This window comes from Bos indicus, chromosome 15 (genome assembly GCF_029378745.1).
Source record: "Bos indicus isolate NIAB-ARS_2022 breed Sahiwal x Tharparkar chromosome 15, NIAB-ARS_B.indTharparkar_mat_pri_1.0, whole genome shotgun sequence".
Classification (NCBI taxonomy): Eukaryota; Metazoa; Chordata; class Mammalia; order Artiodactyla; family Bovidae; genus Bos; species Bos indicus.
Genome location: NC_091774.1, coordinates 78,339,826 through 78,364,611, shown reverse-complemented (window position 1 = coordinate 78,364,611; position 24,786 = coordinate 78,339,826). Strand labels below are relative to the sequence as shown.

At 47.6% G+C, this 24,786-nt stretch overlaps 1 protein-coding gene across 1 annotated transcript in view; it reads right to left on the bottom strand.

Annotated features, from left to right (window-relative positions):
- The window catches only part of PTPRJ (protein tyrosine phosphatase receptor type J), a 178,964-nt gene that overhangs the window by 13,219 nt on the left and 140,959 nt on the right, over positions 1 to 24,786 (bottom strand). Inside the window, exons 9-21 of the mRNA XM_070804250.1 lie at positions 22,586 to 22,843; positions 21,550 to 21,825; positions 17,659 to 17,949; positions 14,063 to 14,194; positions 12,018 to 12,228; positions 11,784 to 11,908; positions 7,757 to 7,844; positions 6,552 to 6,593; positions 6,010 to 6,018; positions 5,820 to 5,907; positions 4,980 to 5,070; positions 3,634 to 3,707; positions 3,397 to 3,531 (exon numbers count right to left, since the gene is read on the bottom strand). Coding sequence (XP_070660351.1) covers positions 3,397 to 3,531; positions 3,634 to 3,707; positions 4,980 to 5,070; positions 5,820 to 5,907; positions 6,010 to 6,018; positions 6,552 to 6,593; positions 7,757 to 7,844; positions 11,784 to 11,908; positions 12,018 to 12,228; positions 14,063 to 14,194; positions 17,659 to 17,949; positions 21,550 to 21,825; positions 22,586 to 22,843 — 1,820 coding nt within the window. The remainder of the gene's footprint in view (positions 1 to 3,396; positions 3,532 to 3,633; positions 3,708 to 4,979; positions 5,071 to 5,819; positions 5,908 to 6,009; positions 6,019 to 6,551; positions 6,594 to 7,756; positions 7,845 to 11,783; positions 11,909 to 12,017; positions 12,229 to 14,062; positions 14,195 to 17,658; positions 17,950 to 21,549; positions 21,826 to 22,585; positions 22,844 to 24,786) is intronic.

Here is a 24,786-nt window from a genome sequence, read left to right as displayed (position 1 = left end):
GAAAACCAGAAACACCTCATAGGCTTCCCTGCTGGCTCAGACGGTAAAGAATATGCCTGCAATGCAGGAGACCTGGGTTCGATCTCTGGGTCGGAAAGATCCCCTGGAGGAGGGCATGGCAACTCACTCCAGTATTCTTGCCTGGAGAATCCCCACAGAGGAGCCTGGGGGGCTGCAGTCCATGGGGTCACAAAGAGTCGGACATGACTGAGCAACTAAGCATAGCATAGCACATAAACACCTCATGCTCAAATAAGAGACGGACTTAAATGGTACTTGATGTTAGCACTTGGTGAAAGCTGGGAAGAAGGTAACACTAAACTATGCCATTTCATTTTCTGCATGAAAGAGTAAGGTTAACCTCTGACATTTTTTTAGTTAATTCATGTAAAAAGTTATATTGATTTTGATGTAATTTTTCTCTTTGTTGAAACCAATTGAAAACCAATTATTTAAGTTGTTCATGATGTTAGTAACTTTGCCACATGATACACTAAATAAATTTTATTGGTTGATGCCAAAAAAAATCCCGGCTTCTGGACCACTGCTCCAAGAAAGAACACAGGACTGAGGCATACACTGGCATGGAGTTTTTGCCTAAGTTAGTCTCTTACCAGCTGGATTTACGTTGCTAACTTGTGGGCAAGTTCTTAAACTCTAAGCTTCAGTTTCCCCATCTATAAAATAGTAACATCTCCCAGGGTTGTTAGAGGAAAAAATAACATATATGGAGAATCTGGTACAGGTAATCAGTCAATTCTAAAGGAAATCAACCCTGACTATTCATTGGAAGGACTGATGCTGAAGCTCCAAAACTTTGGCCACCTGATGTGAAGAGCCAACTCACTGGGGAAGACCCTGACACTGGGAAAGATTGAGGACAGGAAGAGAAGTGGGTGACAGAGGATGAGACAGTTGGATGGTATCATCAACTCATTCAGCTGGTAAAGAATTCGCCTGCAATGCAGGAGACCCCAGTTCAACTCCTGGGTTGGGAAGATCCCCTGGAAAAGGGATAGGCTACCCACTCCAGCATTCTGGGCTGGAGAATTCCATGGACAGAGGAGCCTGGTGGGCTACAGTCCATGGGGTCGCTAAAGAGTTGGACACGACTGAGCAACTTTCACTTTCACACTTTTCACACACCGACTCAATGGACATGAGTTTGAGCAAACTCTGGGAAATAGGGAAAGACAGGGGAAACCAGGCATGCTGCAGTTCACGGGGTCGCAAAGACTCAGGCACAACCTGGCATCTGAACAACAACAACACAGGCTCCTCTCTCCTCTCACTTAGTCATTAACATCCACTTCCCTCCCGATGTAAGATGAACGAGGGCCCTCGAGCCGAAACTACTGAGCCCATGAGCCACAACGAAGACCCAGCACAGCCAAAAATTAATTAGTTTTTTCTTTAAAAATGAACAAGAGCCCATTTAAATTTGTCTTGCTCTCCATTAACTATGTTGTTTTCATTTATCTAACGGATATTTAGGAGAACATTCCATGTGTGAAGCCTTGGGTTCAACAACACCATAAAGTTTATCTGCACACAATAAGCAGTAGCCTTTTGTTTGCATAATGACCTGCTCTAATGTCAGAAGCAGGTACAGAACCCAACCTTCTGCGTCACAAATAAAGCGAAGACAGGAACCATCCCTGATTGCTCTGTTACCTCTGCCTCCTCCATCCCCGGCCCCCAGCACACGGCCTTACACACACTGCTGCTGCTGCCGCTAAGTCACTTCAGTCATGTCCGACTCTTAGCGCCCCCATGGACTGCAGCCCACCAGGCTCCTCCATTCATGGGATTTTCCAGGCAAGAGTACCGGAGTGGGTTGCCCTTGCCTTCTCCACCTTACACACACAACTGGGGCCAGACACACATCTGCTCAATTAAAGTGAAAGAAAAGAACACGGAAAGAAATGATGCCTGTCAGGTTCCCACTCTCCCCAGGATAGTGCAAGCGCCCTGGAGCAGCAGCACCAGGAATTGGCAGAAACGCAGCTCTGGGGTCCACCAGAGACCCTGCAGGCGGAAACCCTCCAGAAAAACTGGAAACCTTCCAGGTGACCCCGAGGCACGTTAATATTTCAGAACCACGGGCTTAGGGACTTGACTCCCACCCTATTCTTCAAGTAACAGACCTACATGAAAAGATTTACAGAGCACACAAGGTCCTATTCCTCAGGCACAGACTTTTCTGAATTTAGCCCATGGTTTTCAATTCCCCTTGGTTTATTTGTGGAAAGGTGAAAGTGAAAGTCACTCAGTGGTATCCGACTCTTTGCAACCCCATGGACTGTAGCCTGCCACGCTCCTCTGTCCATGAGATTTTCCAAGCGAGGACACTGGAATAGGTTGCCATTCCCTTCTCCAGGGAGTCTTCCCAACCCAGGAATTGAACCTAGGTCTGCTGCATTTCAGGCAGATTCTTCACCATCTGAGCCACTAGGGAAGCCAAGGGATTTTATCACTAGAAGAAATCTTGTGTTTGATGGGGGGATTCCAGGCCATCATAGGGGAGAGGGAACTGCTGAGACTTATCGGGGGATAAGTTGGAAATTTTGCAGAAAGAAAGGGTTCTGATGCTAAAAACTCAGTTTGAAAATCACTGAATCACTCAAGTTGGTCATCTCACAGGTGCAGCTGGTTGCTCAGGGACAAGACAGGCTTGCACCCATTCACAGAGCTGATGGGGACTTCCCTGTGGTCCAGTGGTTATGACTCTGTGCTTCCAATGCAGGGGGCGTGGGTTCAATTCCTGGTCAAGGAACTAAGATGCCACGTGCCACGGGGCATGACCAAAAAAATGCGTTAACAGATCTGATGAAGGATGGAGTCACACGAAGTTCTTTTGTTGCACTAACCCAAATCTTGATGTCTATTAACTCCAGCAGCAGTGACTTAATGTATAGAGAACATTCTTCTCTCCATAACTGCTACTGCTAAGTCGCTTCTGGAGAAGGCGATGGCACCCACTCCAGTACTCTTGCCTGGAAAATCCCATGGATGGAGGAGCCTGGTGGGCTGCAGTCCTTGGGGTCGCTAAGAGTCGGACACGACTGAGCGACTTCACTTTCACTTTTCACTTTCATGCATTGGAGAAGGAAATGGCAACCCGCTCCAGTGTTCTTGCCTGGAGAATCCCAGGGACAGTGGAACCTGATGGGCTGCCGTCATGGGGTCGCACAGAAGGTAACAATAACAGATTTTTTTTTTAGCATTTTTTTAAAACTTTTAGAGGAGAAAAAGACAAAAAACACATTTCTAAGAATAGAAGTGCTAATGCTTGGGGGAGTGTCTTTTAAAAAATAGGTTTTAAAATACCCTCCACCACAGTAACTATGAATGAATGAACTGAACTGAATAACAATAAAAATAAAAATTACATACCCTTCCCTGTTCAACACATTTGGTCAGCATGACAACGGCATAGACATTTTTCTCCCAAACCATACGCCAAAAATCTTTCAGAGTGTTGGGTAAAGGTCCTTGCGTGGCAATGAAATCTTCTTTGGAATGGTAGCCCTAGAAAACAGAAAGCAGCACAGAGTCAATCTCAAAGAGACGGAGGAGGAGCCCCGAGGACCTCCTCCAGCCAGCCAACGGCGAGCCCCGCTCCCCACTCACAGGCATGTAGTTGGCGTTGATGTAGTCGTCAGTCGAATGGGTCTGAACTGAAAGTTTGACACGGGAAACGTCATCTGTGACATTCAAAGAGAAGAGTTCCACATTAGGATACGGAACAGAATATTTCATCTCAGAACAGAGAAACAAGTGCAAAACAGCAACGCAGGGGCTCCGTCACACCTTGACGCTGCCTGGCTCCGTGTTTTAGATCCACGGCCTTATTGCATTCCCGCCGTCACCAGATATGACCGTGGCAGAGAAGTTGCATGATTCCCTGGGCAGAGCTAGTTAAGTGGCAGAGCCAGGGTTCGAACCTTGACAGTCTGGCACCGGTGCACAAGCTCTGAACCACTCCAGACTACCTTCTAGATGAAACCAACTACTTCCTTCCTTGGGTGTATGCCACAAGCCAGGGAAGGCCCTCCACAGTTATTTATCCCTCATAACCATCCGATGAGCTTCTGTGCCCATTTTACAGATGAGAAAACTGAGGGTCAGAGAGGTTAAGTGATTTTTCCAAGCTCTTTCATCTGGTGAGTGGCAGCCAGAATTCAAATCCAGTGCCCTTTCCACTATGGCAGGGTAGATCCTCAGGGTAAAAAGTTAAGCCTTTCACTCTTTCCCTATTCTCATTAAAAAGTTGTTATAAAAAGACAGTCCCAAATGCAAGAATAAACTGAGTGTGTAAGAATACTATAAGTGGTATGTGTGGAATCTCAATTATGATACAAATGAACTTATTTACAAACAGAAACAATTCACAGAGTACACTCAATGTGTTGTTCCTGTCAGGCTACAGACATTGTCAATTCCTCAAAAACAGGAATGAATCCAAATATAATTCACATCTAGCCATGGAATGTACTCAGCCGACCAGAGACATGTCTGTTCAAGCAGAAGGCATCACTCCCCGCTTGTCCTCCACCGGCTCCCCTTTTGTTCCAGAACTGTGTTTATGTTGGAATAAAGGGGCATCGACGGGCTGTGAGAGCAAAGGGGCTCAAAGCTCGGACTCTGGAGGAGTCGCAGGACCCTGCAGGAAACGGCCAGATCCAGTCCAAGTCTGGTCCCACCGTGACCATCAGTGTGACTTCGGACAAATCGCTCAGCCACTCTGTGCCGCTTTTTTTTTTTTTTTTGCAGAATATCCTACTACCTACTCTGTAAGGCTATTGTGAGGTGAATCCAACGGCTTACGCCTAAACGCAGTGCTGAGCACACAGCAGGTGACTGATGGATGGCTGTGGGAGTGGCTGGGTAGTACCCACATTCCTCTGCCCCCTGCTCCCAGAGACGTGATGTCCAAGATGGGGTGAAAAAGGGAAGATGCGGGAAAAACTACTCACAGGGCAGAACGTTGTTATAGCGATTCTTTCCTCTGTTCTCAGCCAGTTCAGCTGCATATTTAGGGAGGTTAATTCCAACAAGCTTCAGATCCTGAAAGCAGACCATAAGAATTGTTCATTCACTCCGTGTCCAGATAGTATTTATACGGCACAAAGAGTATAGCAGGATAACGTGGGAATGCAGAGATGTTACGGCTAACACTGCATCCCCAAAAAGACACAGCAGTTCTAAGCCCTGGTACCTGTGCACACAACCTGGCTGGAAATTACAGCTTTTGTGGATGTAATCAAGATAAGATGAGGTCATACTGCAGAGGGCGGGGCCCTTAATCCACTATCACTGGGGTCTTTTTTTTTTTCTTGGTTATTCTAGGTCTTAGTTGCAGCACACAGGGTCTGTTTTTATTTGCGGCATGTAAACTCCTAGTTGCAGCACGTGGGACCTACTTCCCTGACCAGGGATTGAACCTGGGCCCCCCGCACCGGGAGCGCAGAGTCCTAGCCACTGGACCGCCAGGGAAGTCCCTGATACCTTTATAAGAGGAGAAAAGACACTGAGATAGAGACACATAAGGAGACACGTAAAGATGGCGGCAGGAGACGTCCCCGGCAGTCCCGTGGTTAAGACTCCGGCGCTTCCGCTGCAGGAGGCGTGGGTTCAATCCCTGATTGGGGAACTAAGGTCCTGTGGGCCATGCAGCATGGCCAAAAAAAAAACCTTCTCTCTTCCCTCAAAGAGGCTACCTCTTACCCAAAGCTTCACCATAAAACAGAAACAGTTTCCCAACTTTCAGGAAAAACATAAAGCAAACAAAACGACAACATTCAACAACCACATACTTCATATTCTTCTGCAAACCCACAGTTGGAGTCAGCTTGCTGTTTCTTGAAGTAGGCCTCAAAATTCTCCACTTTGATTAACTTGGATCTAGGGAAAAAACAACGTGTCAGGATTGGCTGCATTCAGTCAAGTTCACACTCAAGATAGAAACATGCAAGTTATTTTTTAAAAAGCAAAATGTGTACTCACTTTTTAGGTCTTCACCATAGAAAAGCAAAGGGAAAAAAAAAAAAGACAATTAGAAAAAAAAAAAACTCAACCATAACTCCAGAGATTTTTCCCCAAAGAAGAAAACCTATAGTCCAATGGCAGGGGGTGGTTGGGGGAGGTTCACTGTAATGTAATTCACAAAACACTGAAATGTGAATCAGGAAATCTGAATTCTAGACCCTGTTATATAACTGAGTGGCTTCGTGACTCTGAGCAAGTTCTCTCCTCCTAGACCTTGAATAACCATGTTTTGAATCACAAAATATATATTTATTGATAGAATATGGCAAGTATAGTTCTACTTGGCATGGTAGAACGTGGCAAGGAAGCCAGCTTCAGGAGACAAGCCACATGGGTCCTTGCAGGATAACAACGCTAATAAGCATTTCTGGGTGATCAGGTCCAAACGTGTCAATCTGGAAAAATGGCAGCGGTTCCCATCAAAAAAAAAAAAATCTCAAAATAGTCACTGAACAGATGGGGGATTAAATGTCTTAAGGCTCATAAATGTAGAGACTTACTTAATTTGAGAAAAGGTCACGTCATTGTTCTTTACACCTTTCCTACTTTGAAAGAAAAACAGACGCATTAGATCAAAACGGCTTAATACTGTGCCTTCCCTGTGTGTATCTACAAGACGCTTCTTCCCTGGGCCTTAGTTCATAGAGCACATCAGATCCTGTTCACAAACACTGAAGCTTAACGGTCTAAACCCGTGAAGTTCCTCACTTCTATACCGTCTAAAAGTATCACAGGATCCTACTGAAGCAACTTGCAGGACTTTCTCTGAGCAAATACAGATCAGCAGCACCGCGCTATCACACAGTCAAGCTCACTCCTTCGTGCTCTGATTTTTGTTTCTGTTTTTTGAGTAAGCCTTTCTGAAAAAGTTAATGTACTAAACCAGAAAACATATCCAGTGTTGGTGAGGGACCAGAGACCGGGGGGGGGCGGGCGGGGGGGACCTGGAACTCTTCTGTATTGCTGACTAAACCCCATATTGGTATTAAAAAAAAAAAAAAAAAACTCTGGAAGGCAATTTTGCAGTATGTACTAAAATTAAAAACATGCATACGCACTGACCCAGCAACTACGCCGCTTGGAATCTGGCCTAAGGGAATAACTATGATTGTGCCCAGATTTACACACAAGGATAAGTAACAGTGGCAAATAAGGACACAAAAACGTCAGAAAGTTGGTTGAATAATTTCCACACAGCTGAACACGCAATAGCCACTTAAAATGAAGATCTGAAGCTGTCCACAATGTCTTAAGAACAAAGCAAGCCATAAAATAACATGTATAATATGATCCTGTTTGTGGGTGTGGTGTGTGTACATATGTGAGTTTTGTAATCACATCCATGTTAAGAGTAGTTTTCCATGCTGTAAGTATGGGCTATTTCTTGTCTTTCTGTTTTTTCTTGTTGCTTCTTTTTGTCATAAGTATGTATAAGTTTACTTTAACAAGAAACGATAAAGCTGTTTTTGACGCCTCCCTCAAAAAAAAAAAAAAATAGAATCTAATGCAAAAAGCTGGAACACAGGCACTGCCTATCAACCCAGGAGGGCAAGGCGGTAGAGAAAACCAGGGGTAGGACGCATCAGAAGCTCTGGGCCGGGAGGAAACCTGGGGTATGGATGCACCGCAACGTGTCTACTCGGGCTCTTGCTCAATTAATTAATAATACATGCAGCGCATTATCATCAGCACAAGCAGCAGTCACCTTCTCCTCCTCCAGAAGATGAAGCCTCCCACGGCCACGATGACCAAGGCACCAAAGATACATCCAAAGACTGCTCCACAGATGACACCTGGGGAGAGTCCACACGGGAGGCACGTCAACAGGTGTTCACAGCCAGACAGACAGAGCATGTGTGTGGTGGGGGTGGGGGCTGGCGGAGGAGGGGTAATAGCTCTGGACAGAAAGCGTGTGTGTGTGTGTCTGTGTGTGGTCTGCGGTGTGTGTGTCTGTGTGTGTGTGTGTGGTGTGTGTGTGTGTGTGGTGTGTGTGTCTGTGTGTGTGTGGTGTGTGTGTGTGTGGTGTGTGTGTGTGTGGTGTGTGTGTCTGTGTGTGTGTGGTGTGTGTGTCTGTGTGTGTGTGGTGTGTGTGTCTGTATGGTGTGTGTGTGTGTCAAAGGATAGGTAAATAGCTCTGGACATAAAACATGTGTGTGTGTCTGTGTGTGTGTGGTGTGTGGTGTGTGTGTCTGTGTGTGTGTGTGGTGTGTGTGTGTGTGGTGTGTGTGTCTGTGTGTGTGTGTGGTGTGTGTGTCTGTGTGTGTGTGTGGTGTGTGTGTCTGTGTGTGTGTGTGGTGTGTGTGTCTGTGTGGTGTGTGTGTGTGTCAGAGGATAGGTAAATAGCTCTGGACATAAAACCTGTGTATGTGTCTGTGTGTGTGTGGTGTGTGGTGTGTGTGTCTGTGTGGTGTGTGTGTGTCTGTGTGTGTGGCAGAGGATGGGTAAATGGCTCTGGACATAAAATGTGTGTGTCTGTGTGTGTGTGGTGTGTGTGTGTGTGTGTGTCTGTGTGTGTGTGTGTGTGGTATGTCTGTGTGTATGTCTGTGTGTGTGTGTGATGTGTGTGTGTCTGTGTGTGGTGTGTGTGTGGGGGGTGGGGGGCAGAGGACAGGTAAATAGCTCTGGACATAAAACGTGTGTGTGTGCCTGTGTGTGTGGTGTGTGTGGTGTGTGTGTGTGGTGTGTCTATGTGTGCAGTGTGTGTGTCTGTGCGTGTGTGGGGGGGGTGTCTGTGTCTGTTTCTGTGTCTGTCTGTCTGTGTGTGTCTGTGCATGTGTGTGTATGTCTGTGTGGTGTGTGTGTCTGTGTGTGTGTGTGTGTGGGTGTGTGTGTCTGTGTCTGTGTGGTGTGTGTCTGTGTGTCTCTCTGTGTGTGTCTGTGTGTGTGTGGTCTGTGTGTGTGTGTCTGTGGTGTGTGTGTGTGTGGTGTGTGTATCTATGTGTGTGTCTGTGTGTATGTATGTGGTGTGTATGTCTGTGTCTGTGTCCGTGTGTCTGTGCGTGTGGGTGGTATGTGTCTGTTTCTGTGTCTGTCTGTGTGTGTGATGTGTGTGTGTGTCTGTCTGTGTGTGGTATGTGTGTGTGTGTGATATGTCTGTGTGTAGTGTGTGTGTCTGTGTGTGTGTGTGTCTGTGGGTGTTTGTGTGTGGTATGTGTCTGTGTCTCTGTGTATGTGTTTGTGTATGTGTATCTGTGTGTGGTGTGTGTCTGTGTGTGTGTGTCTCTGTGTCTGTGTGTGGTGTGTGTATCTATGTGTGTGTGTGTGTGTCTGTGCGTGTGTGTGGTGTGTGTGTGTGTGTCTCTGTTTCTGTGTCTGTCTGTGTGTGTGATGTGTGTGTGTGTATCTGTCTGTGTGTGGTATGTGTGTGTGTGATATGTCTGTGTGTAGTGTGTGTGTGTGTGTGTCTGTGGGTGTTTGTGTGTGGTATGTGTCTGTGTCTCTGTGTATGTGTTTGTGTATGTGTATCTGTGTGGTGTGTGTGTCTGTGTGTGTGTGTGTGTGGTGTGTGTGTCTGTGTCTGTGTGGTGTGTGTCTGTGTGTCTCTCTGTGTGTGTCTGTGTATGTGTGTCTGTGGTGTGTGTGTGTGTGGTGTGTGTATCTATGTGTGTGTCTGTGTGTATGTATGTGGTGTGTATGTCTGTGTCTGTGTCCGTGTGTCTGTGCGTGTGGGTGGTATGTGTCTGTTTCTGTGTCTGTCTGTGTGTGTGATGTGTGTGTGTGTCTGTCTGTGTGTGGTATGTGTGTGTGTGTGATATGTCTGTGTGTAGTGTGTGTGTCTGTGTGTGTGTGTGTCTGTGGGTGTTTGTGTGTGGTATGTGTCTGTGTCTCTGTGTATGTGTTTGTGTATGTGTATCTGTGTATGGTGTGTGTCTGTGTGTGTGTGTCTCTGTGTCTGTGTGTGGTGTGTGTATCTATGTGTGTGTCTGTGTGTGTCTGTGTGTGTGTCTGTGTGGCGTGTGTGTGTCTGTGCGTGTGTGTGGTGTGTGTCTGTGTCTGTGTGTGTGTGTGTGTGTGTGTGTCTGTGCGTGTCTGTGTGTGTGTGTCTCTGTTTCTGTGTCTGTCTGTGTGTATCTGTCTGTGTGTGGTATGTGTGTGTGTGTGATATGTCTGTGTGTAGTGTGTGTGTTTGTGTGTGTGTGTCTGTGGGTGTTTGTGTGTGGTATGTGTCTGTGTCTCTGTGTATGTGTTTGTGTATGTGTATCTGTGTGTGGTGTGTGTCTGTGTGTGTGTGTCTCTGTGTCTGTGTGTGGTGTGTGTATCTATGTGTGTGTCTGTGTGTGTGTCTGTGTGTGTCTGTGTGTGTGTCTGTGTGGCGTGTGTGTGTCTGTGTCTGTGTGTGTGTGTGGTGTGTGTGTGTGTGTGTCTCTGTTTCTGTGTCTCTGCACGTGTGCGTGTGTTTGTGTGTGTGCGGCAGAGGGCAAGTAGGCAGCTCTGGGCATAACCTAGCCTAGGCGTCTGGGAGTGGTCCTGGGGTCCCAGCTGCAAACTGAGGCAGCTGAGCTACTTTTGGGTGACTTTTGGGTTGTCCTCACCCACCGCTTCCTTTCCTCACAGGGAAGTGTGTACAGCCCCCCAGAGTACAAGACACAAAGCGGGCAGAAACGCTCTTGGTGAGGTCGGAGTCGGGCAGGAGCCCCCGGGGCATGGGCCGTGGGGCGGAGCAACCGCAGTTTGAAAATTCCTGGACACGCCGTTCCCCCGTTGACGTTTTGACACTAACGCCCACACGCCCGGTGACATAAAACCCGTGTGCTTGCTGGGGAGGCTTTGGGGATCCCTGAACTTGGCTCCTGGGCTTCTTTGCTGAAGCCAACGGCTCCCAAGTACAGACAAAGAACAAACTGGCTGGTCAGTCGGTCTCTGGCCTGAGCGGAGGGGATGCACCCTGCCCCCTGGAGTCCTTGAAGCTCCTAAATCACTTCGCTCTGTGATAAAGGACAGGAGCACTTGACAAGGAGTCCAAGCCCAGAATGTCGGGCCGGCCCCTAAAGGCACTGTGCAACCTGGGGCCAGTCACTGCCCCTCCCTGGGCCTTAACGCCCTCATTTCTAACATGGGAATTGCACAGACAGAACAGACTTCTGGTTGCCAAAGGGCCGGCGGGCGGGGGGAGGAAAGGACTGAGAGTTTGGGGCTCGCAGAGGCAGACTATCATATACGGGGCGGATAACAACAAGGCCTGGTGTACATAGCAGCGGGAGCTGCACTCAACACCCTGTGATAAATACAGGAAAAGAACATAAACAAGAGTGTGTGTGTGTGGTCTGTGTGTGTGTCTGAATCACTCTGCCGTACTCCAGAGACTAACACAACACTGTACATCAACTATACTTCAATAAAATTTTTAAAAAATAAAACGAGGATCCGACAAGATGATTTCCATGGCTCCTTCTGATCCTAATAGTCAAGAGTTCCATGCGCTGAAAGGGGCGCGTGTGTCCGGCACACGGTCACACAAACCACTACACTGAAGAGAAAGGCGCAAACAGTGCGTGCAGACTGGACGTGCGACGGGCCTTCGGAGGAGGGACGTGGCGGGCGGGGGCTGGGGGGACGCCAGAAGAGGAAGCTGAGCTGGGTCCTGATGGCCAAGTGACAGCTCAGCTTCTGCGAAAAGAGACGAGACTTTCCAAGCCTCCTGGGGACCCAGGGAGGGGTGCAGACACCCGTCCTTCTGTGGATACTGGAAGCAAAGCCTCAGTGAGCTGCTAACAGTACTCTTGCCCCTCTACCTGGATCCTGTGGCAAGAAAACGGCCTCTGAACAGGGACTGAAGGACACGTAGCTCTCGTTCCCGTCTATGAGTCCCGCATTGCGAGGGTTGAAGGCAATATTGGTGAAGCCGGCCACACAAGCCCTGTGGGGTGACAAGGGAAAAAAGAGGTGACTGAGACCTGACGTCCCAGGCACAGAGAGCTCTGCACTCAGAGGCCCGGCCCCCAAGAGCAAGAACCATGAGGCATTACCGATAGGAGCCCAGGGGTTCCAGCTTCCCGTTGTAGTAGCCGTGCGTGGTGGACTCGTTGCCAACGTCAACTTCGTATTTCAAGACTTCAGACAAGCCCTGAGCACGTCTCTTTGCTTCTGTCGTTATGAGGTATGTCACATAAGTATTCGAGGCCCCCCTTTTGAAGTCGCCATATGTGAATCTCAAAACATCTGCCGATGGCGGATGAGCTAAGAAAGGCACACAGAAGGGAAGGCATAAGAAAGGGAGAAAGGGATCGCACGTGGAGTGGGGAGGGAGGTCCAAAGTGCTGGTGTAAGACAGGCTCCAGGATGCCTTCTGCAGCACAGAGGGTGCAGCCAATATTGTGTAACAAGTGTAAATGGACTGTAATCTTTAAACATTGAATAAATCTTTTTTAAAGAGAAAGAAAGTGATCACAGAGGTTCAATGTGTCTCCAGCATTTCTAAATAATGACCTTGACACTGGGTAGTGGTGGTAACCCCTGCCATCCCTTAGGTATGCTCTCTCTGCCAGGTTTTCCTTCTATTAAGTTCTAAGAGCTTTACTTACCCATTTAATCCCCACAATAATCTCGCTGCACAGGCTGACTGTCCCCACTGTACAGATGGGGATACATCTGTACAGTAAAAAGGTCTGAGTTTTGGAACTTCCCTGAGGGTCCAGCGGTTAGGACTCTGAGCTTTCAAGGCCATGTACCCAGGTTCAATCCCTGTCAGGAACCAAGCTCCTGCAAGTTGCATGGCATGGCTAAAAGAGACTGGGCCAAAGGTGGTGGACTTGTATTCCTAACCCAGACCATCCGAGGGGGGTGTGTGCGACCTCACCCACCCCAGGCTGCTCCTGATCAGGCTGCTCAGTATGCACCCTCACCTCCCCCATTCAGCAAAAATCTGAGCTTGGGATCCGCTGTAAACCTTCACAGCAAAATGACTAGGTGTCTGAAACAGACTCAAAACAAAAGACAGAAAGAGAAAGAGCAAGATCTCAACGTCTCTTTTTGAAATCAAGCCACAGGTTGACGACACCAGCAAATCCCTTGTCTTCCCAGATGCCCACTGCCCTAACAGTGGGTTTGATCTCTGTCTTCCTCGGGGAGATGAGGGCAGAATCACAGGCTGCATGCCTGGGCAGGGACAGCACTGCATTGTTCACAGTTAAAGAATCAGCAAAAAGCAAAACCCTGCACTTTTTTGTTTTTTGGCCATGCCACGTAACTTGCAGGAGCTTAGTTCCCGAACCAGGATTGAACTCAGGCACGTGGCCTTGAAAGCCCAGAGTCCTAAGCACTGGACCCTCAGGGAAGTTCCAAAACTCAGACCTTTAAACCAAGCCTTGAACAAAGCACCCAGACCCACCCACCCATCCTCGAAGCCTTCCCTTCTTACTTCCAAGGAACGTAATAGAGCCCTTTAAGGAAAGGCGGCATTTAATCCACCTCCTCTCTCAGCTATGGCGATGCTCTTTGCCAGTTCCCACTGCAAATGCAAATTTTTTTGTTGTTTTCTTCCAAGAAAAAGTCACCCTTTGAGGATCATTTGGGTGTGTGTGTGTGTGTGTGCATGTGTGTATGCACACGTGCAAGAGACAAAGTTGGTTAAAACTACTAATCTGCCACCTAAAAGACCCTGTGTTGCGAAAGAGATGAAGAACCTAGATTACAGGTAAGCAAGTCAAATCCAAGGGCCACAGCCAGCCAGCCATCCATTTTTGGTAAATTCTGGAATAGTCACTCTCACTCTTTCTGTATCTTCTATGGTTTCTTTCATGTGACAGCCGCAAAGTCGAACAGCTGAGAAGGAGACAGCAGAGCCTGCGAAGTTTAAAATGGTTTGCCGTCTGGCCCTTTACAGGAAATCTGTCAACCTCTGACTGAGCTCATCAGAATTACACCTACCCATCCCCGGGTGAGTGCCAAATTGTGGGCCACAGTGTCAAACCCGACATATGTCTGTCTCACTAATGTGCCTCAGTGGGCACGGAAGTGGCGCCCAGTCACGTATCACCCGCCAGCTACGGAACCCATCAGGACCCCTGCTTACCATCCACAGTGGTGAGAACGAGTGCGTAGGCTTTGATAGGTCCATGGCTGGCTTCGAACCCACTGAATTTGACCTTCACCGAATTGTGACTGACAGATGTGATATTAGGGGACCCATCCGGAAGAGGGGGGTCTGAAACAGGACAACACAAAACACTTAAAACCAAAGAAGGAACAATATTATTAAGGAGAGGATTTACTGTAGTGCCCCGCTCAAGATCCCCCCTGGTTCTGCATGCTGCATGTTGGGCTCACGCAAAGCAAATCCAGAAGCGAAGGGTGAGGAGGCGAACTGGTGGGGACAGAGGTGGGGGGTCCTCGGGGAGCCTGCCTAGCTGACAAGCACCCCTTCAGTGGGTCCAACCACATTCCCAAGGGGGCCTCCTGGCAACCTCGTTTCTAGAAGGTACTACATCGTTCCTGTTTTCCACCAGTCCTTCCTGACCCAGAAAGGCCAGGTTGCGCACCCTGAGAAGGGGTGCAGAAGGAGGAGAGCGAGACAGAGGCTGTGTAGGTGGAACGTCCAGGTGGGGACCTGGGAGCTGGACTTGGCCCCAGGACTGGTCGGTCAGCTGAGAACAATGACGGAGCAGGAACCCAGGGGGAAGCAAGGACGACGTGGAGAGAACACGCTTCCTCCTGAGACCTGACTGCAGTCCTACTCTGCCCTTCACACCAAAGTCCTCATTGTTTGCTAGGGATGGTTTAAAACTCCGCTAGAGAAACCCAGCTGACCCTCCTCCTGGAAATCAGAAAAGCCCACACGGAAACATTCTGAAAGAGGCCTTCAAAATCTCGTGCCTCAGCTTCCCGAGCTAAGCTCATAAAGCCACTCTCTGAATTGACACAAAAGGAAAGAAAAGCTGAATTAAAGATGGTCCCTCTCCTCATACACACTCTCTACCTACCTGTGTCTCCCAGGTACAGTGTGAGTGTCTTTGCTATTATAATCAAGAGAGACTCAGAAAAGTGAACTCCAAAAAGACAAAGCCCACAACCCAATTCTCCAAACATATGCTGTCCAATATGGCAGCCACTGAAATGGCAACCCACTCCAGGATTCTCGCCGGGGAAATCCCACAGACAGGGGAGCCTGGCGGGCTACAGTCCATGGGGTCACAAGAGTCAGACACGACTGAGCGACTAAGCAACAATAAACCACTCTGAAAAGTAACTAGTCCAACTCTGGACGTAGAGTGTCTCATTAATAATGTGTGTGTGTGTGTGTGTGTGTGTGTGTGTGCATGCACATGTGCGCTTAGTCGCTCAGTCGTGTCCAACTCTGTGACCCCGTGGACTGTAGCCCACCGGGCTCTTCTGTCCATGGGATTCTCCAGGCAAGAATACTGGACTGGGTTGCCATGCCCTCCTCCAGGGGATCTTTCCCAACCCAGGGATCGAACCCAGGTCTCCTGCATTGCAGGTAGCTTCTTTACCAGCTGAGCTACCAGGGAAGCCCCATTAATAACTTACTTTATACAAATTAAGTGAAATTAAATGCTGAAATGATAACATTTTTAATATACTGGGTTAAATAAAATATGATCAAAACTCATTTCAGGGACTTCCCTGGCAGTCGAGTGGTCCACACTTCCAATGCAAGGGTTCAATCCCTGGTCAGGGAACTAAGATCCCATATGCCACAGAGAGCAAGAAAAAAAAAAAACTTCATTTCAGCTGCTCTTTTTAGTTTCCTAATGTGCTGCCTAGAAAATTTTTTATTATACAAGAGGCTCCTATGATTTCCTACTGGAAGGCACAGCTCTAAACCATCCTCCGGCAACCTCTCAAGTAACTGACAGCAGTGGCCACTTGGAGGCGCTGTTCCCACGGCTTGGTGTCAACTGCCTCATCAGACACTGTAACACCCACTCCCACACTGCCCATCGCTCTTTGCCTTCTAGCCGGCCAGCTGGGAGTCCCCAGCTCCCTACCCCAAGACAGCATTCACCTCCAAGCCTGGAAATTCTTTCCTTCTCAGTGCTTTTCTCAGTCCTACACTCAAGGGGCCCTGCCTGCCTGCATTGGGAAGATCCCCTGGAGAAGGAAAGGACAACTCACTCCAGTATTCTTGCCTGGGAAATCCCATGGGCAGAGGAGCCTGGAGCACTACGGTCCAGGAGGTTGCAAAAGAGTCAGACACGACTGAGCAACTAGGCAACAACATGAGAACATTCACTAGGAGGAATCTCTTGTGAATGACCCCAAAACAGCTGGGGAATTTGTTGACCCAGATTCTAGCGAAATTTGAATATTGACTGAGTATCTCGTAATAGTTTAAAGAAAAAAAAAAAAAGATTGCTGGGAGTTCCCTGGTGACCTAGTGGTTAGGATTTAGTGCTTTCACTGCTGTAACCTGGGTTCAATTTGTGCAGCATGGCCAAAAAAAAAAAGGATTGTTAAATTTTTTAATGTAATGGAAATAGGAATGCGAAAGAATTGATGCTTTTGAACTGTGGTGTTGGAGAAGACTCTTGAGAGTCCCTTGGACTGCAAGGAGATCCAACCAGTCCATTCTGAAGGAGATCAGTCCTGAATATTCACTGGAAGGACTGAGGCTGAAACTCCAATACTTTGGCCACCTGATGCAAAGAGCTGACCCATTTGAAAAGACCATGATGCTGGGAAAGATTGAGGGCAGGAGGAGAAGGGGCTGACAGAGGATGAGATGCTTGGATGGCACCACTCACTCAATGGACATGAGTTTGGGTGGACTCCGGGAGTTGGTGATGGACAGGGAGGCCCAGAGTGCTGCAGTCCTTTGGGTCACAAAGAGTCAGACACAACTGAGCAACTGAACTGAACCGAATAGTAATGTAGTTATGTTTGAAAAAAAGGGGGAAAGGAGTCCCTCTCTTGCATCAATACATGTGGAAAACATACAAATAAAATTATAGAATAACCAGGACTGGTCTCAAAGAAATCCAATAAGAGGGGAGGGGATATAAATGAAACAAGATTGATCAAATGCCCACAAATGGTCAACACAAATGCCATCAAATGCCCACAAATGAGTGATGATGGTACGTGGGTCCCATTACACTGTCCTTTGCTTTCGTGTCTGTCTGAACATTTCTATAAAAATACTTTGTTTTAATGCAGTAGAGGAACTTACCACTTAAAAGAATATGTGGCAACAAATTGTTGCATAAAACAAAGGCAACTTAGGGAATGTAAAAGATAATTCTCACTCATTAAATTCCTATAGATTATACAGTTGCTATGCCTCCCTTGTAATTAGGCTGGTAAAGGATCTGCCTGTAATGTGGGAGACCTGGGTTCGACCTCTGGGTTGGGAAGATCCTCTGGAGAAAGGAAAGGCTACCCACTCCAGTATTCTGGCCTGGAGAATTCCATGGACTGTATGTCCATGGGGTCACAAAGAGTCGGACACGACTGAGCGACTTTCACTCACTCACTATGGTTTCTATAGACTACATAGACTACATTTCTACAGAACTGGGTTCACAAAAACAAATATTTTGGATAATTTTTTTTTAGAAACAGGTTTCCGAGCACACTTGGCAGAGCCACTGGGTCAGCTTTCCAGGAGTGATCAAATGACCTGCTGGCTACCCTGCCCTCTGGGAAGCTCACCTGTGATGCCAGAGAGGCAGGTGTTTTGGGCGGGCGGTGCCGTCTTGTTACAGGAGTGGGTAGCAATGCTGATGTCGTACAAGGTAGAAAAATTCAAATGCGTGACTTCCGTCATGAACTCAGAGCCGTTGTTCAAAGAGCAGCCCTCCAAGGTCGTTTTATTTTTCCAGTATCCATGGCTGACCTCCAGCTCAAAGCCTGTGCTGGTGCCTAAAGGGCAGGCCCACCTAAGGACCAAGGTGGCCTTCTTGGGGACTGCTTCACAGTCGAAGGAGGCCACCGACTCAGGGTCTGCAAGGCAAGCACAGCACAGCATGAGATTCTTGGACGCTTGCCTTTGCAAACACTTAAACTTGGGATGCCTGGCCCGTTGGTGATGAGGAGACAGCAGTGGGGAATGTCAGAAGAGGCAGAGGCTGACCTTGAATCAGGCCTTACTGAACTTTGTGACCTTGGGTCAGCCCCAGCTGCAGGAAGACCCGAGGATTAAATGAAACGGTGGCCGTCGGGCTCCAGGCTGGAAGAGCACAAGGGCCCGTGAGACATAGCTACTTTATGCGGGGAGTGGTAGCAATTTCTCCACCTGTGTCCCCTCTTCTGGGCACCCTCTTGACCATCGTTCTGGAACAGGCAGGGTTAATACTGTCCCACTTTGCAGCTGAATCAACTGAGACTTAGATTAAGTAATTTGCTCAAATGACATGGCTGGCCAGTGGCAAAGCCAAAACTGGATCTTGGGTTTTCTAAATCCAAGTCCAGGGTGTTTTCTACATACACAAGAGGCTGAATAACCAATGGTAAATGGTACCAATTTCTTCATCTTTAATATGGGGTGTTATTTGTCTCTACCCATTTGAAGGGCCAGTAGGATATTATTAGGGCTTCCCTGGTAGCTCCGCTGCCGGGGACCAGCCCCGGCTGATCCAGGGTATTCGAAGGAGAGACGGCATAGGCGAGGATCAGGATACAATAGCTTCAATTAGATATTAATTAAAGATATAAAGAGTAATAGAATAAGGATAGCTCAGTAGGAAAATTCAGTGGAGAAAAGAGGCTGAGTAGCTTGGTTTACGCGGGAGACCAATAAAACTTCAAGACAAGAAGTTTGCACCACTTACGTAGGAAGGCAGGCGTCCTTCTGTTCTCCCGAAGGAGAGGAGACACTGAGGCCTCCCCGGTCGGATCTTAGAAGCCCAGGCATAATTAGTAAGCATGGTGGGTTCCGTGCTCCAGATGGAGACTCAACCAGAGTGAGAGAGAGAGCGACATGGGGAGACCAGTATTTCGAGAAACTGATCCCAATTCTTTATTTTCCAGAGTCTGTTTTTATACACTAAGATGTTACACAAAAGTCACGTGGGGACAGCAGTCCTGACTTTTATTAAAGTCAGGTGCTTCACACAAATGTATACAGAGGTCTTAGGGGTGTTACATCATCTTCTGGCCAGGGGGGCCTGCTGACAATTTACGACCCTCTCCTTGTGACAGCGGTCAGTCAATCAGGACACTTATTTCTCCAGGGCTGATTATTCTCAAAACAGACGCCACCCAAATAAAGTTACATTCCTACAGGGTGAGGGTGTAGTGGGTTTTAGTTAAGGAAAGAATTTACTTAGCCTAAGGTCTAACATGATTAATATCAAAGGTTAATTCTATATATTCATTAATGTGTGTAAGGGCAGGGGATGTGGAGACTTAGCAACAAACATTGGCTCAACAAATGAAAAACCCTTCACCAACACAATTTCTAATCAGCCTATTATACTTATACTAATAGTTTTCTAACTTCTCTAAAGAACCTGTTTTTAGAGGGTTTAAAGCATCTTGTGCCTCTCACGGTTGGGAGGCTGTGAGCAATCACATGTGGCTGGACGAGCCTGTCAGGCAGGCTAGAGAACCTTCAGAGGAGTTTGTAGGTTAAAACACTCTTATCACGCCCAGGAATTATTATAAACTGGAGCTCTAAGTTAACTCCTTCTCCAAAAGAGGTGGTGGGGGACAGCCCCCCGTAAAGTCAGAGGTGTAGGTGAGCACAAAGTAGTAAAGTAGGCAGGCTCTGGTTATGGGGGTAGATGCTCGAGGAGTTCCAGGGGGACTCCTGAGGCTCGATCCCGCCTTTGCGTATGTCGAGCCTCCTTCCTCATGACCTTTGTCACGGGCGGAGTACCACACTCCGCGGTAAAGAATCTGCCTGCAATGCAGGAGACCCAGGTTCAGTCCCAGGGCCAGGAAGCTCCCCTGGAGGACATGGCCACCCGCTCCAGTACTCTTGCCAAGAGAATCCCATGGACAGAGAAGCCTGGCGGGCTGCAGTCCATGGGGTCTCACAGACTCAGACACGCCCAAGTCAGCTAAGCAGCAGCAGCAGGATTTTATTAAGTGTCCACAAAAAGCTGACATAAATGGAAAACTCTTTCAGATCCCAGGGGTGCCTCCAAAAATAAATAAATGGAAAACTCTGTGTTAATGTACTGGGGGCGGGGATATTATCATGACTTGAACACTGTGGTGTTTTAAAGCAGAAAAAGTTTTAAAGAGGCACCCACGCACAGCGCCCACATTCTCCACCTGAGGCCTGGAAGGACAACCTGCCCGATACGATCCCCCTCCCACAGTCCTGTCCATCCACCCCCCCACTCATAAATGCTCACAGATATCTTTCTCTTGCTACAGGGAGCCATGACTGCAGCTAAGATAAATATTAGCAATGGAAGCCACCCGCACGCCAAAGATCAGAGTCTAGACCGGGTGAACAGAGTTTGAGTTAACACAGGGGGCTCAGAGCTGCCAGGATCTCTTTTGCCACTCCACGTGAAAGGTCAGAGGTCATCGAGGTCCCAGCCCCTACACTACCAGGGAGGCTGATCTGCTGAGATCCCTGCCCGACTTCCAGATCAGCCTGAACACACCTGAAGGGCTTAGTCTAAGGAAGAAAGGAAGCAAGTGCAAAGGCGGTAGGGGACAAGGTGGCCCACAGGTCCAGAGGGATAAAGCCCCGCCATCAGAACTGTGAGCAGAAGGACTCACAGCCGTTCACCAAACATCCCCCCACTCACTCTCTGAAAGCTCCTTCAGTTAAACACAGGGCTCTTCTCTTTAAACGCTCACACTTTTTGCATTGAGAGATAAGGATCAAGAAAAGTGAAAATGCTGAGCATCCCTTTTAACTATATCCTTTCTGTCTTCTTCAGGGTAAAAGCCAAACTATGAGCTGCAAGGCCTGACGTCAGCCGTGCCCTGGCCCCTCACCCCATTGGCCTCACCTCCTCCACCTCCCCCTCTTGCTGCCCTCTGCCATCCTGACCTCCTGCTCTTCCTCCAACACAGCAGGCACACTCCAGGCCCAGGACCTCCACACTGGGGCTGCCCGTCTCTCCTGTCCACACGACTGGCTTCACTTCCTGCAAGTCTTTGCTCAAAAGTCACCTTTTCGACAAAGCCTTCCCCAAGATAAACATCTCATTTCTCCTATCCTTTTTACTTATCTTTCCTCAGCAGTAATCATCACCTAATAACCTATGTTTCTGGCTTATTGGGTCTTCCGCCACCAGAACAGAAGTTTCAGAAAGGCAGGGACTCATCTGTGACCTTAGACGGTACCTGACGCACAGTAAATGCTCAGAACGTATCTGCTGAATGAACGAACGACAAGGGCAGCAAGACAGCATAATGAGCTACTAGGATGCTCACACACCACACAGACGCTAACCAACTCGAGGGGCTTCCCTGGTGGGCCACTGCAGCTGGGCGAAGGTTCTATCCCTGGTTGGAAAACTAAGATGCCATGGTGATCGGCAAAAAAAACTAATCAACTGGAGTTTATTGCAAGGACCTACGTGCAAGGTCAGCATGACACCAGATGGAATCCAAGAGTCCCCTGAGACTACCCACCTGTACAGAATGACTGCCTGCTGGGCCCAAGTGACTTGACATCCCCCATCTTCGTGAAGATCTCTACGGTGTAGGAGGAACCAGGTATTAAGTTGGTGACCGTAGCATGGGTAACGCCGACGTCTGTGACTATTGGCGGGAAGTTGCTGGAACTTCCGTCCTGCCTAATAAGAAGGCAGTAGGTGTAGTTTGAAGAGGCTTCGTCAACATTCTGCCAATTTAAGGTTGCTGCTGTGGTATTGGTCATTATCTCAATGCTGGACACCTTGCTGGGCCCTTAAGTTTTAGGGGAAAAAAAAAAGGATGGATTAACTTGCGCCATTTTACTGACTGCATCTAAAAATAGCCTGGACTTTTTTTTTCTTTTTTTTTTCATTAAATTTAAAATAAAAATAGCCTGGCTCCTTTGGGTAAAGAATAAATAAAGCTAATACTTGCTGGGATCAAAAAAGAGGAGGCTTCCCCAAAAAGACATTTAGAAAATAATTATACAGATTAAATCTCAAAAGAATTGAAGCTTTTCAGACTTCTTTTAATACTTTATCTGAAATCTATTTTTAAGATGTAATTTCCTACTTGTTTTTGAAATATGATTAATGAAACAAAAATATACAAAAAAGACATTATAAACTTCCATCTCTACCATATATTTAGGTCAAATATTAGCAAAGCATGTCCCTTACTGGTGCATGCAAAACTGCTTCCTTTGGGCAGCATCTTCCATGCCAACATGACCGGGTGACCCCTCCTCCAGTCTGTATTCCCAAGGAATGAATGGTGATGCTTCCCATGCTCATGGGATGCCTCTCTGCTTCGGAAGACAATTCCAAGTTCACATGGCTCAGCACCAGTGCCGCCAGGGCAGGGCAGAATGTTGGCTGAGCCCAACGTCTTCAGCTTCCTCGGTTTCACATTCTACCTGGAGCCCAGAAACACAAGGGCCTCTTGCCTCATCACTGAACCCATGCTCATTTCCCCTCCTCCGGCTGAAAGGCTGGGAAAATGCTTCCTTAGGAGGGTGTCCTGAAACACTTACGTGTGTACTGTAGGGTGGAGTTGGCCAGCCCCTGGACAAAGTCCATCTGGGGGGTGACTGTGATCTTGTATAAGGTGCCCGGGGTCAGGTCGTGGAAAGCGATCCCCGTGTGAGAACTGTTCTTCCGATCAGAGCTGTGTTCAGACTGTATTTCTACACTGTAGATGTATTCGGAAGTGTTGTCTGTGTTCTGCCACGCCAGCTGCATGTCGGTGGTGGTGACGTTAATGACGCGGATGTCAAACACTGCGCTGCAGTCTGGGCAGAGGAAAGGAAGAAAAAAGGAAGTCTGTCAATGACCATCGCAATGTCCAGCTTTATTCTAAAGCACCTGCCCAGAGAACTTGCTCTTCTGTCATCAAATGAGTTCACTAAGGGCAAACTCTAACACTTAGGTGAGAAACAGTTTCTTTCAAGAATCTTGGCTCTTCTGCAACACTGATGAATTTACCAGCCTGTCCTATCTGTTCTCTGGCCTTTTGCTTCTGTCATAGAGACATCCCCTTGGTCTGGGGTTGGTTGGGAGGGGGTCTTCTAGAGTGGAAACCATGCTCAGGTTTTCTTGATCTGAGCGCTAGTGACCAGATGGGTTCAGTTTGTAAAGATGCATCAAATTACGCACTTAGGGTGCGTGTGAGTTTCAACGTATGTATTATATCTCAGCAAAGTTTTTTAAAAACCAGTCCCTCAGAAGAAAACATCTTTCTATAACACAGGCAGGCATACTGAAGAGAAAGACAGAAATGGAGAGTTGACACTGAAATGGGCACTTGAGGCTGGAGTGCGGAAGGGGAAAAAGCACACGGAGCCGCATCCTCACATCGAGGAGTCAGAAGCGAAACTACCCAGAGGGCTCTGGGTTCTGCACTCACCATCTCACCTCTACACACTGAACCAGCTGCAATATAACTGCACAGAATCTCTTTTTTTTAAGATTTTTTTTAACAAGGACCATCTTTAAAGTCTTTATTGAATTTTGTGGTAGTAAAATAAACAGAGTGCAATAGTTATCGTCTGAACCATTTGTAAGTGTTAAGTATGTTCACAGTGGGGTATCACCATCATCACTGGCTAAACACAAAGCGTTTCATGATGCCCAACACAAACTCTGTTCCCTTGAAGTAAGAACTTCTCATTCCTCCCTTCTCCCCACTATCTTCTGTCTCTACGAATGTGCCAATTCTAGGCACCTCACATAAGTGGATGTACATGGCAGTTGTTCTTCTATGGTGGGCTTTTTTCACCTAGCATAATGCTTTCAAGGTTTATTCACACTGTAGCATGCCTTGGTACATCATTCCTTGTGTGGCTAAATAATATTCTAGTGTGGGGCTTCCCTAGTGGCTCAATGGTAAAGAATCCACCTGCCATGCAGGAGACGCAGGTTCAATCTCTAGGACAGGAAGATACCCTGCAGGAGGAAAGGGCAACCCGCTCTCGGATTCTTGCCTGCAGAATCCCATGGACAGAGGAGGCTGGTGGACTACAGTCCATGGGGTCACAAAAGAGTCGGGCATGACTTAGCAACTAAATAACAACAACTATTCTATTATATGGAGAAGGCAATGGCACCCCACTCCAGTACTCTTGCCTGGAAAATCCCATGGACGGAGAAGCCTGGTGGGCTGCAGTCCATGGGGTCGCTAAGAGTCGGACATGACTGAGCGACTTCACTTTAACTTTTCACTTTCATGCATCAGAGAAGGAGATGGTAACCCACTCCAGTGTTCTTGTCTGGAGAATCCCAGGGACGGGGGAGCCTGGTGGGATGCCGTCTATGGGGTCGCACAGAGTCGGACACGACTGAAGCGACTTAGCAGCAGCAGCAGCATTCTATGGTATGGATATACCACATTTCACCTGCTGATGGACACTTGGCTGCCTCCACCTTCTAGCTATTGTGAATCATGCTACTGTGAATGTTGGTGTAGAGAAATATGTTCAAGTCCCTGATTTCAATTCTTTTAGAAATATGTATACATGTAAGAGTGGAATTGCTGGGTCATCCAGTACTTGCTTCCCTTTTTCAAAATCACCTTTAATGCTGTTACATTGATTCTCCCCCAATAACAGCAAACATTGGTCAATAATAGAATTGGTGATGTCCTAAGAGCCTAGTGCCTTATTATAACTCTTCTTGATTTCCATTCATTGGGACAATTATAGGCAATAGTACAAGAGATGCCTTCTCCTTATGAATA